The 22,302-nt window shown below is 39.9% G+C and overlaps 1 protein-coding gene across 7 annotated transcripts in view; it reads right to left on the minus strand.

Moving 5' to 3' along the window:
- Positions 1 to 22,302, minus strand: part of LANCL1 (LanC like glutathione S-transferase 1) — a 50,522-nt gene that overhangs the window by 23,256 nt on the left and 4,964 nt on the right. For all 7 annotated transcript variants that reach the window (XM_004004893.4, XM_060410393.1, XM_012145060.3 and 4 more), the window contains exon 4: positions 4,866 to 5,073. In XM_004004893.4, coding sequence (XP_004004942.2) covers positions 4,866 to 5,073 — 208 coding nt within the window. The remainder of the gene's footprint in view (positions 1 to 4,865; positions 5,074 to 22,302) is intronic.

Genomic DNA, 22,302 nt, shown 5'->3' on the forward strand with positions numbered 1-22,302 from the left:
TAATATCAGAGTATCAAGAAAAAAGAAATTTTATTCTAAGTATTTCATAATAATCCAATATTAATAAATGGTATTATTCCCCAAAGAGTGTTTCTTAGAACAATAGACCCTAAGATGTCCTGACATTGCCTGAGACAAGTGTGGCAAATTCTGCTCCCTAGAGTCACCTGAGTTTCCCGTGAGTTTAAAAGCTACTGAAGACTCTGAGCAGCCAGTAAAAGCACGCACGTAATTTTAATTAGTATTTCCACACTGCATCTGAATACACAAATCTTGTTTTCATTTAATACCTAATAACATTCATCACTTATGAAACTATTACTATTCGGGTGTACATATTTTGAGAGAGGCTGACATTATACGTAGAATATAAGTTCAGTTCAGTTTAGTCGCTTAGTCGTGTCCAACTCTTTGCGACCTCATGGACTGCAGCACACCAGGCCTCCCTGTCTATCACCAACTCCTGGAGGTTATTCAAACTCATGTCCATCGAGTTGGTGATACCATCCAACCATCTCAACCTCTGTCATCCCCTTTTCCTCCTGCCTTCAATCTTTCTCAGCATCAGGGTCTTTTCCAATGAGTCAGTTCTTTGCATCAAGTGGCCAAAGTATTGGGGCTTCACCTTCAGCATCAGTCCTTCCAATGAGTATTCAGGACTGATTTCCTTTAGGATGGACTGGTTGGATCTCCTTGCAGTCCAAGGGACTCTCAAGAGTCTTTTCCAGCACCACAGTTCAAAAGCATCAATTCTTCAGCACTCAGTTTTCCTTATAGTCCAACTCTCACATCCATACATGACTACTGGAAAACCATAGCCTTGAATAGACGGACCTTTGTTGGCAAAGCAATGTCTCTACTTTTTAATATGCTGTCTAGGTTGGTCATAACTTTTCTTCCAAGGAGCAGGCGTCTTTTAATTTCATGGCTGCAGTCACTGACTTCAGTGATTTTGGAGCCCCCCAAAATAAAGTCTGTCACTGTTTCCATTGTTTTCCCATCCATTTGCCATGAAGTGATGGGACCAGATGCCATGATCTTAGTTTTCTGAATGTTGAGTTTTCAGCCAACTTTTTCACTCTCCTCTTTCACTTTCTTCAAGAGGCTCTTTAACTCTTCTTTGCTGTCTGCCATAAGGGTGGTGTCATCTGCATATCTGAGGTTATTGATATTTCTCCTGGCAATCTGATTCCAGCTTGTGCTTCATCCAGCCCAGCATTTCTCATGATGTACTCTGCATACAAGTTAAATAAGCAGGCTGACAATATACAGCCTTGACATACTCCTTTCTGATTTGGAACGAGTTTGTTGTTCCATGTCCAACTCTAACTGTTGCTTCTTGACCTGCATATAGATTTCTCAGGAGGCAGGTCGGGTGCTCTGGTATTTCCATCTCTTTAAGAATTTTCCACAGTTTGTTGTGATCCACACAGTCAAAGGCTTTGGCATAGTCAATAAAGCAGAAGTAGATGTTTTTCTGCAACTCTCTTGCTTTTTCAATGATCCAACGGACATTGGCAAATTTGATCTCTGGTTCCTCTGCCTTTTCTAAATCCAGCTTGAACATCTGGAAGTTCATGGTTCACATACTGTTGAAGCCTGGGTTGGAGAATTTTGAGCATTACTTTGCTAGCGTGTGAGGTGAGCGCAATTATGCGGTAGTTTGAGCATTATTTGGCATTGGTTTTTTTGGGGGATTGCAATAAAAACTGACCTTTTCCAGTCCTATGGCCATTGCTGAGTTTTTACGGCTACTACAATTTATTTTTATGAAACTTAAGGGTGATTTATTGAATGAGACTTTCTTGTGAACCTCTAAAGCAGAGGGATCCTCAGCAAATAAAACCAGAAATAGTAATGCTATTCTAATAGTAATTTGGCAAAACAACTAAAATACTGTAAAGTAATTAGCCTCCAATTTAAAATTAAAAAAAAAATGGCATATAAGTATATGAAAAGATGCCCAACATATGTCATCATAGAAATACAAATTAAGACAGTGAGATACCAATATACATCTATTAAAATGGCCAAAATCTGGAACACTGACAACACCAAATGCTGACAAAGATAGTGGGAATGCAAAATGGTCCAGCCACGCTGGAAGACAGTTTAAGTTTTTTCCAAAATGAAACATAGTCTTATCATACAATGCAGCAATTATGATCCTCGGTATTTTACGCAAAGAGCTGGAAACATATGTCCACACAAAAACCTGAATATGGATGTTTTTCACAGCTTTGTTTATAGTTGGTAAAACCTGAAATAAACCAAAGTGTTCTTCAATAGGTGAATGAATACATAAACTATGGTACCTTTAGACAATGGAATATTATTCAGTGCTACAAATAAGAGCTATCAAGCCATGCACAGACATGGAGAACTCTAAATGCATATTATTAATGAAAGGAGCCAATTTGAAAACGCTATATACTATACGATTCCAACTCTATGACATTCTGGAAAAGGCAAAACCATGGAGATGGTAAAAAGAACAACAGGAAGAAGGGAGGAGAGATTAATAAGCACAGCACAGAGGATCTGAAGGGCAGTGAAACTACTCTGTATGATACTGTAATGATGTATACATGTCATTATACACTTATCCAATCCCATAAAATGTACAAAGCCAAGAGTAAACTACAGACTTCGGGTGTATGACGTGTCAACACAGGTTCATCAGCTGTAGCTAGTGTGCTCTGTGGAGGATGTTGATAATGGTGGGGGGTGCGGTGGTGCTATGCATGTACAGAGCAGGGGATGTACGGGAAGTTTCTATACCTTCCTCTCAGTTTTGCTGTGAACTGAAAACTGCTCTGAAAAGTCAGGTCTGTGAAACAACAAAACAAAACAGAACAAAAACCTTTGCTGGAATTGCAACTCTCTGTGTGTTATTTTTCACAATAAACTGTGGAAAATTCTGAAAGAAATGGGAATACCAGACCACTTGACCTGCCTCTTGAGAGACATATATGCAGGTCAGGAAGCAACAGTTAGAACTGGACATGGAACAACAGACTGGTTCCAAATAGGAAAAGGAGTACGTCAACGCTGTATATTGTCACCCTGCTTATTTAACTTCTATGCAGAGTACATCATGAGAAACGCTGGGTGGAAGAAGCACAAGCTGGAATTAAGATTGCCGGGAGAAATATCAATAACCTCAGATAAGCAGATGACACCACCCTTATGGCAGGAAGTGAAGAGGAACTAAAAAACCTCTTGATGAAAGTGAAAGTGGAGAGAGAAAAAGTTGGCTTAAAGCTCAACATTCAGAAAACAAAGATTATGGCATCTGGTCCCATCACTTCATGGAAAATAGATGGGGAAACAGGGGAAACAGAGTCAGACTTTATTTTGGGGGGCTCCAAAATCACTGCAGATGGTGATTGCAGACATGAAATTAAAAGACGCTTGCTCCTTGGAAGAAAAGTTATGACCAACCTAGATAGCATATTCAAAAGCAGAGACATTACTTTGCCAACAAAGGTCCATCTAGTCAAGGCTATGGTTTTTCCTGCGGTCACGTATGGATGTGAAAGTTGGGCTGTGAAGAAAGCAGAGCGCCGAAGAATTGATGCTTTTGAACTGTGGTGTTGGAGAAGACTCTTGAGAGTCTCTTGGACTGGAAGGAGATCCAACCAGTCCATTCTAAAGGAGATCAGCCCTGGGATTTCTTTGGAAGGAATGATGCTGAAGCTGAAACTCCAATACTTTGGCCACCTCATGTGAAGAGTTGACTCATTGGAAAAGACTCTGATGCTGGGATGGATAGGGGGCAATAAGAGAAGGGGACGACAGAGGATGAGATGGCTGGATGGCATCACTGACTTGATGGACGTGAGTCTGAGTGAACTCTGGGAGTTGTTGATGGACAGGGAGGCCTGGCATGCTGCAATTCATGGGGTCGCAAAGAGTTGGACACGACTGAGCGACTGAACTGAACTGAACTGAACTGTGTGTTAGAATATTTAGGGGGGAACCTTGGGCTTCCCAGGTAGCTCAGCTGGTAAAGAATCTGCCTGCAATGCAGGAGACCCTAGTTCAATTCCTGGGTTGGGAAGACTCCTGGAGAAGGGATAGGCTACCCACGCCAGTATTCTTGGGCTTCCCTGGTGGCTCAGCTGGTAAAGAATCTGCCTGCAATGCGGGAGACCTCGGTTCGATCCCTGGGTTGGGAAGATCCCCTGGAGAAGGGAAAGGCTACCCACGCTAGTATTCTGGCCTGGAGACTTCTATGGACTATAGTCCATGGGGTCTCAAAGAGTCAGACATGACTGAGCGACTTTCACTTTAACAGTACAGCATGCGGAGTTGCATGGCAGATAGATTTCTTAGCAGAATTCTGAAAGTGTTCAATAAACTTTGCTAAAGCAAAAACTGTAATTTGTTGGTATAAAAGTTTCATAATTCTTCATGATTCACAAGCTTCTCAGGGCTGCCCTGATTTATACTAAAATGAAACTGGATTTGCAAGTCATTATTTCTGAAAGAAGAGCCATTTTGGCTCTGTGATCCCTTGGGAGGCCTCTCCCAGCCCACTAGAGCACATGCACCACATTTCTTCAGTTCCTGATCCTGGACAGCACCCTGGACTAGCAATCAGAGGACTAGGCCTTTGATCTCATTTGTGGTAAGGAACTGACGTTTGATCTCGAACATGTCAGTGTCATTACATCTTGCAATGAATAAGGATTACAACGGCTGTTTCTTACCTGCAACTCGGGAATAATGTGCGAATTGATCAAATGACAGCAGTAAGATTTACTGCTGAGAGAAAAGTAAATTCAATAAAACGTTCTTCTGCTAACACACACAGAGTTACGGCAAAATGTCTAGACAGTAATTCTCAGAAACATGATTACCGGGTGATGCACTCTTCTGCCTGCTTCTCATTGTGCATTTTGTGATGCACCACAGCAGCCACTGCCAGTGGTCCCCCGTCCCCGCAGAGGAAGGTGATGGAATGCTTGCTCAAGGAGTTCAGGCTTTGCTTTACGTAGCCATGTGCCATCTGTAGGTAGGTGGGGTCCCCGAACACATCATAGAGGTATAAGTAAAGCACAGCAATACCTGAAAAGCAAAAAGAAGACCATGTACAGATAAGGAAAGAGCAGCTGACCATATTATTCTGGGGTATCGTCTACTCAGCAGTGTTGATTTTTGATAAGCTAACAGCAAGTATATAAATTATCTGGAAATTCAGATGGCCTTAGTTCTAGACTCAGCTTTATTACCAAGCAGCTCTAACAGCAGTAGGAAAATACTCACGTTTTCTGTTTCCTCATCAATTCAAAATTAAAATAGGAACTCTAAGAACTCTCAGCCCAAGTTTACTATGAACCCTTGTTACACTCCAGCTACTGTGTTCATTTTTTCCTTTGAGAGTCCCCCTGTTTTATTTATTTATTCACTGCCGCATGGGGCTTTCTCCAGCTGCGGCGAGCGGGGGCTGCTCTCCAGCTGCAGTGCACCGGCTTCTCATGGTGGTGGCGTCTTGTGCTGTGGAGCATGGACTTCAGGGCGCTTGAGTTTCAGCAGCTGCGGCACCTGGGCTTAGTTGCCCCATGGCATGTGGGATCTTCCCGGATCAGCGTTGAAACTTGTGTCTCCTGCTTTGGCAAGTGGATTCTTTAACACTGAGTCACCAGGGAAGCCCCTGATGTATTGTTTTTGATAGTAAAAATTATACGTTACCAATTTTTGGTATAATCAGTCATCACCTATCTATTTTACAAATAATAATTTCCTTAATAATAAACAAGAAATGTTTGTTCTTATGAGCTGAAAAAATTCAAAGACTGGGGAATGAAAAACTAAATTTTTCTTTGTATACAAGATCATTTTTTGCAGAGAAGGTAGGTAGAGTAATAACCAAATCCTCCATCCCAGTACCATTCCAGGCAGGGATTATATGAAAACTATTAAGTTTTCTGAGATCTAAGAAAATAAATTCAGTTTCTCAAATTTTTTTTAACCCTGTTTAAGACCAAGCCACTTTAGTAACTATACTAGAAAAGCTGCCAATAACTTTTGCTTTGGGCTTTGATTTGCTTCTTATCCTGCTCTTGAAGGCTGCTATATGTAACTGAGGCCTTATGTGCATGTCCTCATTCCAAACACCTGTCACAGTAGATAGAGCATTTTCTCGGAAGCCGACTGGTCTCAGGGCAGACTCAGAGAGGTGGGGTAGAGAGCCTGCCTGCCTGCAGCATTTCCAGAAACTCATTTCTTCCCTTAAAGTACATTTTCCATCTCATTTGCCATTTTTAGATGATACAGGGCCTCTGTTTAAATCTAAATTAATAGAGCCAATCTCTTCATGGATTTTGGGGCTGTAAAAATGCAGTTTGCAAAATTACTTTTCACTGTACTGAGGATAATTTTAAATTTAGATAGTTTTCTCATTTTGCATGGGTAACCTCCAAAGCTTTGTGCTACAGACAATTCAATTTCGCATGTATATTAAGGCCAAATTTTCATTTCCTGCCAAAGTTAATAACCTTGTCTGCTCTTTCAAAGTGGCCTGGTGTTAGTAATTCCACAAGCTGCTGATCAGACGTACCAATACTTAAGGTTTGTAGACATAAGTGTACAAAACCATGCATATGGGTTAGAAAAAAAAATTCTCCTTTTCACAAATGATCAACGTCAAGAGCTTCTTCTAGAATTAGGTTCTTAATAGGCTTCATCTCCATCCATATCAGGCATCTGCACAATCTGTTTAAACTGTTACTCTTTGATTTTGCCCTCCTATTCCCATCACTGCCTGAACTCCCCTAATTAAGTTATGCAGGCACCAAAGCCAGATAATGACATGACTGAGATCCGAGAAAATGAAAAGTGATTAAATACAAGCCCAATGATTGTTTTCCTTTTTAGACCTTTGTCTTTCATTATCAACAATTCCTTTTGGACTGAACATTTAACAAACAAAACTCATTAAAGGTGTGTGCAATTTTAAAGTCTGATGCATTTCTCGTGAAAAAATGTAATCATTTACAAGTCTCATGATACTTTACTTAGATGGAAATTTTTTAAAATTTCTTTTTGATCCGCAGAAAATTAGCTTTCCACAGCTTCAGGTTCTATTCCTGTGTTTTCATTCTGGGCCTCTGTGTCCATATATTTTGATTAAGCTATCTTCTGTTAGGTTTGTAGTTTACACCACCTACCTTCTTCCCTGCTATGAGACACTCAAGGTCAAAAGGGTTTCGAGTAAGGAGTGCTACTGCCAATTAGAAAAATCTACCTGGGCAAGCTTATTATAAATCAGTCTGTGTGTGTGTGGTAGTCATCAGTCGTGTCACCATGGACTGTAGCTCACCAGGCTCCTCTGTCCATGGGAATTCTCCAGGAAAAGAATACTGGAGTGGGCTGCTATTTCCTTCTTCAGGGGATCATCCCTGACCCAGGGATCGAACGAGATCCCCTACATTACAGGCAGATTCTTTACCATCTGAGTTACCAGGGAAGCATAAATCCGTCTAGGTCAGGAAAATAAGGCAAGATGCATTGAGTCAAAGATATTCAATGTCTCATCAATATTTTATACCCCAGGGAGCCTAATAATAGAAAAAATGAGGGAATTGTCTGTGACCAAACATCTTGAACTTGATTCTTATGATCTTCTAACCTTTGACAGTAGTCATGTATACAACATCATCTTTGCATAAAACTGAACGCTGACTGATATGGCAAGGTGGGAAATAAAAGATACAACCTCAACGCTCTCAGGGTAAACTCATTGAGTCCTTACATTTCCTCACAACCCTGGCCTCACTGCAGGCTTTTAAACTCTCCTTTCAAATGGAATTCTTAAATCAAAATAAACGTGTTCTTCATGGAAAAAGTCAAACAGTACTGCAACACTTAATATACATTGGCAGTCTCTTGGCCTACTTCTATTCCTGCCTCCCAGAAGCAACCACTTTCAATAATTTTAGTTATTTCCTGTAGTATCTGCCTCCGTATTCCCAATAATATGCTATGTGCTTTCTCTTGATTTTTCTTCATCAAATACTTGATTCACCTTTCACTGCAGAAAATAAGGATTTAACTCTTGCAACAGAGACAGCTAAATGGAACCCCGAAATTTATCTCCCTTTTCTGTAAACAATAATGCCTTGGATTTTAGCTAGGCACACGGTTACCCAGAATAGTATGGGTAAGAACGTGTGCATGGGTAAGTTCTGACCAATGAGACAGAGTGGAAATAACAGGGGTAACTTCAGAAAATGTTCTTGAAGGGAGCAGACCTGCTGTTTCTTTTTTCCTGGTTGGAATGTAGAGGTGATGGTGTACCTAAGTAACCATTTTAGACCATGAAGTGGTAGTTCTGTGATGAGGATGGTAACATATCAAGAACAAAGAAGTTTAGAACCCAGAGGACTGTGAAGGTGCCACACCATGACACAAGACAAATTCTGTTGTGTTAAAGCCACTGTTATTTTAGGTGTGTTCCCGTTATGCAAGCAAGCCTAATCCTAAAGAACACGGCTCTCTTCAAAGCTCAGGAGGTAGGCAGAAGGTAGACCACATAGGGTCTTGTAAACCAGTTAAGGATTTGCGGTTTTATTTGAAAAGCATTATTTAAGAGCCCAACTAAATTTGTGTTTTTAATATTTCGCTGCAGAGGGAGGTGGGAAGGATGTTCAAGTGGGAAGGACATGGGTAAACCTATGGCTGATGCATGTTGATGTTTGGTAGAAACCAATGTAATACTATTAAGCAATTATCCTTCAGTTAAAAATAAATAAATTAAAAAATATTTTATAAAAAAAAATTTCACTGCAATTGCACTGTAAGATTTGGAAAAGAATATATGGAACAGTGGATGCAGGAGGAGCAGTTAGGATCGGTGAGGAGTACAAACGAGAGGCAGAGTAGCTGTAGTAGAGATGAAGTGAGACTGACCTGGAAAGATACCTGTCTGGAAGGTACAAGTCAACAGCACCTGCTGGGGAATGACTGAGAGGGAAAGATCAAGATGACTCCCTAACTTCAATGGCTGGATGGGCGATGGTGCCATCCTCTGAGACGGCAAACGCCTCGAGAGGAGGGCCGCTTAAGAGGGAAGACTACAGATGTATCCTTTCATAAACTCACCCCCAAATATGATTCCAATTCCTAACGGACATTTAATGAGAAGAAATGTTTTTTTAGTGGTTTCTAAGATAACACCCATCAGAACTGGTCATGAGGTTCAATGCAGGATGATATATGGAGTTTAAACTTTTTAATGTTTTCATCAATCACAGAATATGTTACATAATCAAGAATATCCTTGGGTTCAAATTTGAGCAGCAGATAAAATGTCCTTCTCTACTGTTTGGTAAGCAAACGGTAGAATAATCAAGATTTCCTTCCTTTTTCTACCCTTTCACGAAAAGGTAGAATTTTCTAGAAGAAAATTCTAGACCCGAAAAGACCAAAATGAGATTTAAAATTTGCTTGCAGTTAATTGTAAAAATACGCTCCAGATTGTTTTAGACTTTAGAATTACATTTTTAAGAAAAAGGAAAGACTGCCCTACCTTTTATGAATCTGGATGAACTTTTCATTGATATAAACTTTAAGTTAAAATATTCTTCTATTATTTTAGTTGGTCCACTCCATGATAACCACTGCCACTAAACTATGAAAGCTAATGCTTTTTGGTCTTACTTTGACTATCTGGTTAGGAAACATACTGACCTATTTTAAAAGAGAAAATAATCCACATGAAACTATACACTGAGATTATTAGTAAAGCAAAATCTAATCCATTATTTTCCCATTAATCTTCAAGTCATTAAAGGTGACTTTATAAGAAGTATTGGGGATAATATTCTAATTCTGTTAAGCAATGAGTACTTTTCTTCAGGAACAAGAGACCATTCCTACTCTGGATGGTGTCTTCATTTCCCAAAGGGTACAGGAAAGTTGTTATTGGGCTGCCATCTCTAGTTTACAAGTAAAATCAGACACATTTAAGTAATATCAGTAAAAATGAATCAATAAAGTGTCCTTTAGAATCAAGCATGGTAAGTCAGTAATTGTTTCAGAAATCACGTTAATTCTGTAGTTTTTCATAGCCTCGGATGCTGACTTGATGGAGAAGGAATAGAGAGGTGGACACAGAACCCTCTTCTACCCCAGAGATAAAAAATTATCATCAGGAAGTAGGTATGGGCAGAGTGTGGACTGAAAGGGAGGCTTCATTTGTGGTAAGCCTGACACAGAGCAAATGCAGAGAGTGCTCCCAGCACGTGGAATCATCTAAGCAAATCCACGTGGACCAGAGGACTAGGGGATGACTTGGCTAGTAAGACTGGACTCCTTGGGGGTTCAAATTGTTAAAAACTAGACACGGAAATATAGATTTAATGCTAATTTATTGCCAATTTATGTGAAGAAGGAGTATTTAAAAACAGTATTTTTCAAAGATATATTTAGCTATACGTGTTAGTCTAGGTTCTGCAAGATAGGACTGAACATTCTGGACTTCACTAGGGACATACATAACATGAAGGGTACTGCAGGGCATCATGCCAGCAACTGCACGCTGCTTCCACGTGCAGCCCCTGGACCAGAGGAGGTGGTCTCACCTAACTAGAAAGAAGCTGAGCGGTCTAACCCTCCTGGAAACCAAGAAGGAGAGGGACACCCAGATATGAATGAGCACTAGAAGTGTCTGACACAGGGCCTGGTGGGGAAGTGGCAGAAAGAGGAAGCCAAATCTTGGACAGGTCAGTTCTGAGATGTTCATTAGACATCTCAGTGGAGATATCAAGTAGGCAGCAGGATGCATGGGTCTGAGTTTAGGGAAGAGAGGTTGGACAAATGTCCTCCAGAAAATAGAAAAAAAGAACCTACGTATCTCCTGTGATCTCAGAGGCCAGTAGAAACCCAGATATCTATACTTTGATCTAATAACTGGATCAGTGGAATCTGTCTGGTGGCTCAAAACTACAGTGTTCACTATGACAGACTGCAACCATAAGTATCTACAGAAACCTCAGTTAGTTAAAATGAACAAATTTAAAATTCGGTTTCCCAATCACACTGGCCACATTTCCAACACTTGGAAATGTAATTAACATATGGCTAGTGTAATTAACATATGGCTAGTGGCTGCTGAATGGACAGCAAAGAAACAGATTCATCACTGCAGAAAGGTTCAACGACATTACTGCATTAGGGACAGATGTCCTTGTTTATATAAAAAGTTCAGGATGTCTGGCACTGCTCACAGATCATCCCAGGAATCTCTTGGCTTTAAACTGTTGAAAACTAATTTACTTGAAAGACAAAAAACAAATGAAACTTTGCTGTAAAGGAATCCATCCTGGCTTTCAGTATAGATGCTCTGCACCAGATTTTTTTCTATTCTGTTTCCTTCCGTAGCTACAACTCTGGCAAGGGAGGGTGAATTGTTTAGGGACACTTCTAAATCTGCAATTTCCTTACTCAGCTACTTATCCCCAGCAGTACTATAAATATAGCCAGCTGTTGAGAGGTAATTAATAGGAAGCCTTTGAATTTCTGAGGGATCATTAGTCGTATTCATCTTGACCAATCAAGACCTTGATGCATCTCAAATGGCTATGGAGATGATAAAAATCTCCACAGATGTATGAAGCTCTCAAAGCACTTCTCTGTAATTATGCATTTGAGATTATTCCTTAACATTATTCATTTATTTTACAACCAGCCCACACTGATATAAAAACCTCTGCCATGGTACTTCAGTTCTGCAGGTTATTTCCTTATAGGTTAGGTACTTTTGAACTCTTCTTCATGTATGCTCTGGTGGGAAAAATCATGTTCAGATTATGGATACTGCTGCAACCACTGGAGATGTTCAGTAAACGCCCAAGAATGGGTCTTAGTAGTTTTGAGTGATACCGAGACAAGAACTTCCTAAAGGAGGGGGGATGGGTTGCTTCACCCTAAGTTTCAAACAAACTGTTCCCTAGTTGAAATTTTTAAAGCTCATCAATTTTTTTTTTCATTCAGATTAATGGAAATATGAGAAATGAAAGTTGTCTCTAAATAACCCCATATAGTATGATCACCTGCTTTCTAAGGAGGCTGGTATTTTCTAATGCATTATTTTTAATAATTATCTTAACCTTACGTGTGTTTTGAGCATGTGTGTTTCCATTTCTTCAACAAAATGACAGTGTCTTTAGTGCAGGGCTCCCAGTCCCTGAAGTTATTCTCCGCAAAGCCTGGATGTGAACACTGCACTGACTAGTACATCCAGTCTATCTTCAGGTTAAAGCTGGGCGTAGTGCCAGCTTTCCAAATACTCCAGTACTTCTAATACAGGTAACCTGAGGAGGAAACTAGCTGTGACTTTAAATCCTTAATTTAAAAATACTGACCCAAATGAAGAGGTGGAATTGCAAATAAAAAAAGGCAAATGAGCACACTGAAGAGGTGTCTTCTTTTCTCCATTATCTATTTCCAGAGCTAAACAGGAAAAGGGATTAAAATTTTTAAAAAGGGGGATATTATACTTTCCTCCTTCCTTCCCTCAGTGCCCTGCAGTGTACTGCTTCCTAACTGTCAAATTAGGAAGTGCTCCTATTCTGTTATTCAGACTACCATGAAAAGTGAAAATGTTAGCCGCTCAGTTGTGTCCAACTCTTAGTGACCCCATGCACTGTAGCCCACTAGGCTCCTCTATCCACGGGATTCTCCAGGCAGAATACTGGAGTGGGTTGCCATTCCCTTCTCCAGGGGGTCTTCCTGATCCGGGGATAGAATTTAGGTCTCCCACATTGCAGGAAGATTCTTTACCGTTTGAGCCACCCAGTAGGCCTTAGACTACCTTAATAGGTGATAAATCCTTTAACACAATAGTTATTAAGAGTAACTTAATTCAGGTTCATGAATCACTGCTTGATATTGAAGCCTATCTATGCTACTTCCTAGCTGTGTGATCTTACCCCACTTACTAAACCTCTCTGTGCCTGAGCATTTTTACATATTACATGGAAATAACAGTAGCTACTCCATATACGTGTGTGTGCACGTGCTAAGTTGCTTCAGTCGTGTCCAGCTCTTTGTGACCCCATGGACTATAGCCTGCCAGGCTCCTCTGTCCATGGGATTCTCCATGCAAGAACACTAGAGTGGGTTGCTATGCCTCCTCCAGGGGATCTTCCAGACCCAGGGATCGAACCTGTGTCTCTTACATCTCCTGCATTGGCAGGCAGGTTCTTTAACACTAGCACCATCTGGGAAGCCCAGCTACTCCATAGCTATTGTAAATCATTCTGATCAGTACAACAGTCTCCAGCACCCAGTAACTACTCAATAAATGCCCAAACCCCATTAGTCTGTGATTCTGAGTGCTGAATGAGTTGCTTTGTCTCATCACTGATGCCTGATCTAAAGGGACAGAAAATACAGAGGCAACCATATTCTTCTTCCTCCTCCTATCTCCTGCCTCTCTCCTCTCTCACTGGCTCCTCTGAGAAGGGTTAGCAAAATCTTCCCTGCATCAGGACGTCTCTCTTCTCCTCAATCCTGTTTTCATGTTGTTATCCACTCTTCGGCTGTCCAGAGGCTCTTTAAGTCTAGGGAGTTCTCAGCTGGCATGGTGGTAAAGAATCCACATGACAATGTAGGAGATGCAGGTGACTTGGGTTTTGATCCCTGGGTCAGGAAGATCCTCTGGAGCAGGAAATGGCACACACTCCAGTATTCTTGCCTGGAGAATCCCTTGGTCAGAGGAGCTAGGTGGGCTATAGTCCATTGGGTCGCAAAGAATTGGACACAACTAAGCATGCATGCACACGAGAGCAGGTAAGTTTAAACTGGGGGCAAGAAGGAGGAAGCCCACTTTATGTCCAGGTCTAAACGATATGCTCTTTATCCAACTCTGCCAAGTATAAAGTGAATATTATGTATGAGCCCTGTCTCATTGCTGAGTTCACTTCTCAATTGCATCAGAGGTTGAAGGGAATGGGATGTGATTAACTCTTTTATATCCTTGAGACATGAAATGAGTCGGATTCTCACTCTTTCCCCATTCTGCCTAGTTTTGTTATTGTTTTTAGTTTGCACAGATGGTAGCTAGAGTAGTAAAAGACAGGTTATTTCTCTTTCACTCATCCATTCATTCATTCAACAAACATTTATTAAGCACCAACTATGACCCTGGCATTGTGTTAACCGCTAAAGTTAACGGAATGAAATTGACAAGACATGCCACCTGGTATTGTGGATAAAAATCAAATGCTTAGATATCTGTCTCTTTCTTTACCTGCTGTCAGTTCTTCTGATCTACCTACAAACACTTACATCCTACTCTGTGCTTCACTCAAGCACACTGGTGATATCTAAACCCTACAGCTGTTTCAAGCCTGTGTGTCAGCCATTTATTAATAAGATCGCTGACGGCACAATGACATCAGCACCTTATAAACTGTAGGCAAAAAGAAAGCAGGCAACATTCATGGTGCATTCATCTATCTAGTGATCACTGTGAAGGGCCCTCACAGACCCAGTGGAGATCCACGCCACTGATTCCTTCCATTTGTCCCAACACTGCTGGGTGGGAGGCACAGATGCCTCTCCTGATGGTGAAGGACACTTGGTCAAGGCTCAAATTAGACACTGAAATGCTGGCTCTGATGAAGAGCTAGTTAGAAGAATATCAAATTGCAAAGAAAAGACACCTGGCCAGAGCAATTTCTTTCAAATATCTGGCATCAGCAGAAACTAAGACCCACATGCTAAAACTGTAGCTCAGAGGCTATAAATTTGGCAGATCAGAGGAACAGTATCTTGAAACACTTTAATAACTTGCATTTAGAGCGTGAGTTAATAGTACTCTAGGGATTATGCTGCACATCCTCTTATTTAAAATGTTATCTAATACTTGAAAAGAGGAAATATATGCCAATCTTAGCCTCATTAACTTTGCGAGTCGGTATAGAAGATTGGGTCATGTCTTTTAGAACTAAAGCTGCTAGAGTCCTGTGTGTGTTTTTTGAGTGTGAGTTGATCATTATTTCCCTTGGGAATTATCATAGTTAAGAGTGGGAAAAAATGAAATTAAATGAGGGCTAGCACTTTTCCTCATTCCCTCTTTAAGACACTAGTTGAGATCAGCCATCCCTTGGGTTTACTTTTCTTACTTTGTTATCTGCACGGAAAGCAATCTTTCCTACTAAATGCTAATTTCTAACATGAGAAAACTTCATCTGCTCACTTAATCCTTTATAATAACAGTACCTCACCAGAGCTTCATGTTTTCCATTTTATAAAGCACTTTACAATCTTCTCCCTCCTAGAACAAATCTACTTGGAGCAGAACCCAGATGGCAGGGACAGTCATGTCCTCTGGTGAGTCCCCACAGATCCCTGGACACCACTTGTGTGTGTACATGCTCAGTCCTGTTTGACTCTTTGGGACCCTATGGACTGTAGCCCACCAGGTTCCCCTGTCCATGGGGTTTCCCAGGCAAGAATACTGCAGTGGGTTGCCATTTCCCTCTCCAGGGGATCGTCCCGACCCAGGGACTGAACCCATGTCTCCTGCATCTCCTGCAGTTACAGGTAGATTCTTCACCACTGAGACACATGGGAAGCCCACTGTCAAGGAAGTCCCTATTCATTTTTTAAATGCGAGCAAGTTATTAGATGCATTTTAACTTACCTCATTTAACCATAATTTACTTAAAAGTTATTGATACCTTGTCTTCTGTTAGTGCTTCAGGATAGTTCAAAAAACAAGCTACTGAACAGAAATAGGTTAACCCTTGCTGGGTCTTTGATCTGGAGTTATCTCTGAAAAATAACCTTTGAAAACAATCTCAATTTGTGATTAAGTACATTTACTAATATAGGAATTTCCTGGCAGTCCAGTGGTTAGGATCCCATGATTCTACTGCAGGGGGCATGGGTTCAGTCGCTGGCAGGGGCATCACCTACCATCATTTAATACCTGGACTTCAGATTTGATCTTAAGGGGTTTCCATGCCTGCTATTTTTCTACACTGTCTGCTGCGTGCATGGGCACACTGAAAGGTTCTTAATGGGGCACCTAAAGATCTAAATGGCTTCCCTTGCCTCCCAAGCTGGGAGTGTATAGCCAAGAACTCTTGAAACTCTACTGGGAAAAGAATAAAGCTAAAAATGAACAACTCAATGCTTACTGCTGGTGTATGTCATACATCAATATCATAATGCACTACACTTCAGTGTATTCGATTTTACAGAGGAGGATTTCAGTGAAAAGAACTGAGGCTGTTCATTTCAAACATCACTTATTTAACAGTTGCAAGAGCTACTGATTGCTTTCAGACTCTGGGTAATGTTTTACACAAGAGGATCCTCAACAAGCCTTTTCAAACACAAGCAATTATAAGGAAAAGCTTCTGTTTTGGCCCAGTTAATTTTCTATCCTGAAGCCATGCTCTGAATATATTAATTTAGGATTAGAAAGGGGAAGAACGCTCTAAGGAACAAAGCCGAAGATTACACTTTTCTAGCTGCAAATGCCCATAAAATCTAGGGATTTTACTCCATGTCCAGTCTCAAATAACATTTTCCTGTAGACATTTTAATAGTAGTTATTCTTGCCTTTCTACCAAGCCATGATTCCCTCAATCTTTCCAAATTCTTGTCATGTTTTTGCAGGGCTTATTCTGATTTTTTCTAAAACACTTATAATTGACTAGTCATTAGCCATTTCTAAAAAGTTGGTATGGTTCACATTACTTCATCTCATAGCTTATGTGTTGGTCTTCTTCACTTTTTTACCTATCAAATGTATGGAGTAAACCCAAATGTAGGAGTGGAGAGGAAACTTCAACCAGCGCCCCCCGCCCCCAACGCCACACACATACACATTCTCAGGGACTAAAGAGCAGGGCTCTATCTTTGTCACTAACTAGCTGTGTAACCTTGAACAAGGTACTCAGCCTCGCTTTGATTCAGTTTCCTCATCCTCAAAATCAGGGTATGAATAGGATGCATGCCATGGAGTTGTTTTGAGATGTAGATGTGTTATTTAATGCAAAGCACTTGCGTGGAGCCTGGCATATAACATTAGTGACTGGCATACACGCACACACACACACTAGCTCCTGCCATTCAAATGTAAATCCTATTAGCATTTTATTAACAAGAGTCAAATTTTAATTTTTCCTCTTATCTTTCCACAGTCAGATAATCATGAAATTGCATACTGATGATCCTCATTCCTTTAGGAGCCAAAATTCATTCAATCAATGTATTTTATTATTAAAGTATTGAATTGTGTTTTGAACATTAATGTATAGTAATAATGTGTTAACTCTCAATTACTGACTGAAAAACCTGATTATTCACAACACTTCATTCCTGAATAAGCAAAAAAGAGACCAGAGGGATTTATGGTAAAAATTGCTTCATTTGCCAATAAGAGATAGTTATGGGATTTTAAAATTATTCTTTCTTTCCTAAGGATCAAAGTATATTACCTCTCTGTGGTATATTAAAAAAGATAAACACCAAAGAATACAGCTTGTAAAACTGCACTATGACAACCCACAGGTATAAATAAAGGCTTCAGAGATGATATCTGAATCCTATTAAAACTTCATGTTAATCACCCTCATCACCATATTATATCCTCTGCTTTTATTTAAAAATGAAAGTCAAGATAATTTTAGTTGTAAAATAGTTTGTAAAGTCTATGTTAAATACTTTCTAAAGCAATGATCTGCTTCTTTTGAGTGTCAATTTAAACTTGTATATGTCATCCTTACCAGTAAAGCAGTATCGTGTTTTCTACAGCACATACAATACACAGAGGTACTCTAGCAGAAAAGTAACCTATCACTATTAGTCTCAATTTTTGTTGGAAAATTAAAAAATGATGTGAATCCTGTTTTTCAGTTTTAAGTTCATATATAACATTAAAAACATATGGGTGCTTTTTCTCTTCACTGAAACTCTTTCAAGATCAAGCTGAACAACTGAGACAAATCTAGGCATACCTTGAATGAAGTATCATGAAGCTGGGCAGCCTAGCCCTGTGGTTTTCTTTGGAGTCATGAGTCAGAAACACAGATACATGACTACAGGGTGTACTGTGGATTGATAAATGTTACAAACAAATTAAGGACTTTATAACCCTGTGACAGCCAGTGAGACTTTGAGAGGAAGCGGAAAGGAGAGGCAGAGAGCTGTCTACTCAGGCTGAGAAACCATTGATGTTTCACAGTGTTTATAACCTGCTGTAGCCCCATTTCTAAGTTTAAGTTACGCTTGGCTCTAGAAACACGACTTATGATTTGGCATTTCTAGAATACTTCCTATGGCAGGCTTTATGAAAAGACTATTACTTATAGAAATTAAGAAACTTAAAAGTGAGTAAGAAATTTTCAATCAAAATCCAAATATTAATCTCCCTAGAAATAGAGTAGGCAAAACATTGCTTAGCATATTTCAAACATTTATCAGTTCAGTTCAGTTCAGAAGTTCAGTCTGAGAAAGAGTCAGACTCTTTGTGACCCCATGGACTGCAGCATGCCAGGCTTCCCTGTCCACTGCCAACCCTCAGAGCTTACTCAAACTCATGTTAATGATAAATTTATCCTTATAAAAATTCTCCCAAATTAGAGAGCCAGGTTAGAGAGCCTTTTGCAGATAGAAATATTGTGGCTTACTGTCTACATGCCTTGTGCAAACATAGGAACAAAAGGATTCTTTTTCATGTTGTACAGAACTTATTGCAGAGATTGCTAGGTCTTACCCTAAATCCACGCTCCTCTTTCCTTCAGTAACAGACCCCAGTTTAGACTACACTCACCATCCTTCCTTGTTAAGGGGTATGACCATGTGACTATGTTCTACCCAATGCAAAGAACGTAGAATTGAAATGCTGAGAAGGACTTCCTGGAAGTCTTATTTTAAAGGAAAGAAATGCATTTTTTCTTTGCCTTTTTCCTCCCTGCAGCCTTGAAAAGCCGATATAATGGCTGGATATTCAGTTGCTATTTGGTCAAGGGAGAGAAGCTAGTGCTGAGGGATGTTGTAGCTACTGCTGAGTCGCTAAGTGATGTCTGACTCTCTGAAATCCAGAAAAGGGCCATGCCAAAGGACTGGCTGAGGGATGATGGAGAAAGAAATGAGCCTGGGTTCCTTTTGACATCCTGAGGCCATCACCATAGCTCTGGACCACCTCCCTCTGGCTTTCTTTTACATCTGTTTTATTTTGTTCAGTTAAGTTGTGTCTGACTCTGCTACCCCATAGACTGCAGCATGCCAGGCTTCCCTGTCCTTCACTATCTTCCTGAGTTTGCTCAAACTCATGTCCATTGAGTCAGTGATGCTATCTAACCATCTCAACCTTTGCTTCCCTCTTCTCCTCTTGCCCTCCATCTTTCCCAGAATCAGGGTCTTTTCCAATGAGTTGGCTCTTCGTATTAGGTGGCCAAAGTATTGGAGCTTCAGCATCAGTCCTTTCAGTGAATATTCAGGGTTGATTTCCTTTAGGATTGATTGGTTTGATCTACTTGCTGTTTAAGGGACTCTCAAGAGTCTTCTCCAGCATCACAGCTCAAAAGCATCAATTCTTTGGCACTCAGCTTTCTTTACAGTGCAACTCTCACATCCACACTTGACTACTGGGAAAACCATAGCTTTGACTATACAGACCTTTGTCAGCAAAGCAATGACTCTTCTTTTACATCAGAGTAAAAAAAAATTTTTATCGTGTTTGAGCCACTGTAATTTTGATTATTTTGGGTATATGAAACTGAACCCAATCCTATTCCAAAAACAATCCTATCCAAATCAGCACAGAAATCAGACTGTATTTCTACTGGGGAATGAAGCTTAACAAATTAAGATAGAAATGTAAGGTTCAAATTGTAACAATCATAGTACAATCATAGTTTCTCAAATAAACTACATATTATATTAAAAGAGTTTCACTGTATATGATAATAAATATTTAATAGATGTGAATGCTGAAGAAGGAAATAAAGTTTTAAAAAATTTCTATAACTAGTGTTTCCCAAAGGAATGTTATTTTGGAAAAATTAATAACAAGAGCAAATAATAATATTTGCAAATAAATAGAAATATGACCCTAAATTTGGTGAACAAAGTTAAAAATATATAATTCTCTTTTCCTCAAAAGAGTTACTTTTTGAAAGATAATGAGGCACAAAAGTAACATACAAAGCCACTCATTATTATGTAAACACTGCTTTGAGACAGAACACAAAGTGTTTTTATTGTGTTAAGATGGTCATGAATGTATTTTTGCTAATAAAATTGCAGTTATGAATAGATGATACTTGATAAGACATAATATGATATTATGATATTCTGTGGTTGAATCAGCTTTAGTTTCTCCCCAACAAATTTTCTGTTCAGATGGAAGATTTGCATCAGTTCAGTTCAGTTCAGTTGCTCAGTCGTGTCCGACTCTGCGACCCCATGAATCGCAGCACGCCAGGCCTCCCTGTCCATCACCATCTCCCGGAGTTCACTCAGACTCACGTCCATCGAGTCCATGATGCCATCCAGCCATCTCATCCTCGGCCGTCCCCTTCTCCTCCTGCCCCCAATCCCTCCCAGCATCAGAGTTTTTTCCAATGAGTCAACTCTTCTCATGAGGTGGCCAAAGTACTGGAGTTTCAGCTTTAGCATCATTCCTTCCAAAGAAATCCCAGGGTTGATCTCCTTCAGTCCAAGGGATTCTCAAGAGTCTTCTCCAACACCACAGTTCAAAAGCATCAATTCTTTGGCGCTCAGCCTTCTTCATAGTCCAACTCTCACATCCATACATGACCACAGGAAAAACCACAGCCTTGACTAGATGGACTTTAGTCAGCAAAGTAATGTCTCTGCTTTTGAATATGCTATCTAGGTTGGTCATAACTTTTCTTCCAAGGAGTAAGCTGGCTGCTTAATTTCATGGCTGCAGTCATGCAGTGATTCTGGAGCCCAGAAAAATAAAGTCTGACACTGTTTCTACTGCTTCCCCATCTATTTCCCATGAAGTGATGGGACCGGATTTTACTTAGGAAAACACTGGAGGAGACAATCCGTTCTATGTGGAAACAACGGCTTTATAACAGTGCTTGATTAGGAGGCATTAGGAACCTTGCCTTGAAAGCCATTATCAAATTTATCTAGAAAACTTTATGCTATATCATAAAATAACCAGCAACTGAAGAAATCCTTAATTGCTTACTATGCCAATTTGCCGCTGCTTTCAGGAGACAGCAATGAATATCATAGATACTGAAGGATAAAAGAGTTGAAAGACACAGGCAATTCAAAGAAAATGATGCCAAAAACTCGATATTGCCAGAAAAATTTTAAAAAAACTTGCATTCTACTTTGGAGTAACTTTTTCTTTTTTCTATTTCCAAGGAAATTTTAACTTTGATTCTCAACCAGCTCTGCCAATAGTGAAGATTTTCCAAAAGTTGTCAAACGATGAATTCAAACTTGAAATCAATCACTTCTTTTCCTCCTAAAGCAAGGTACCTTATGATATATAATAATATAAGCTCACCTGAAGGAGGTGAGTTACAGATTTATGTCATTCTTTTAACAATCAGTTATGCAATGAAATCCAGCCATCTGTCTCAGTTGTCCTGTTCTGTTTAAATCCTCATAGTTTTAAATAAAGAAGAGTAATACTAATCAGTAAGATTCGTTTACCAATGACTGCACACCTGGAACACAGTACAGCTACTCAGTAAATGACAGCTGTTGCTATAATGTCTCTCTTGAAACAAAACACTTTCATTTTATTCTCATCTTAACATTTTTTCTGTTAAGTTTCTAAATCCACAAATATGATAACATTATACTATAAAAGGGAGGGTCCACATGTAGCTCAGATAGTAAAGAATCTGCCTGCAATGCAGGAGACCGGGTTCGACCTCTGGTTTGGGAAGATCCTCTGGAGAAGGGAATGGCAATCCCTCCAGTATTCTTGCCTAGAAAATCCCAAGGACAGAGGAGCCTGGCAGGCTATAGTCTGTGGGGTCTCAAAGAGTCAGACACAACTGAGCAACGAACAATAACACTATCTTGACCACTCCTTTTGTTTTATAAACTACTGACCTTAAATGTCCCTGAGAGATTAAAATTTTATTGATTTTTTTTCCGCCTTCCCATACTCAGGAGAAGGAACAGAATCACTTGCCATAAAAGAGGATTACTAAGAGACTGCTATTATTAACAGTAAATTCCTCTCCTAGAAAAGCTCTCAATGTATGCTCTGAGAAAGACCATCACCATCTGCTTCAGGACCATGGAGGCTTGTAAACTGCAGATTCCTGGGTC

The sequence above is a fragment of the Ovis aries genome, chromosome 2 (assembly GCF_016772045.2).
Source record: "Ovis aries strain OAR_USU_Benz2616 breed Rambouillet chromosome 2, ARS-UI_Ramb_v3.0, whole genome shotgun sequence".
Taxonomy (NCBI): Eukaryota; Metazoa; Chordata; class Mammalia; order Artiodactyla; family Bovidae; genus Ovis; species Ovis aries.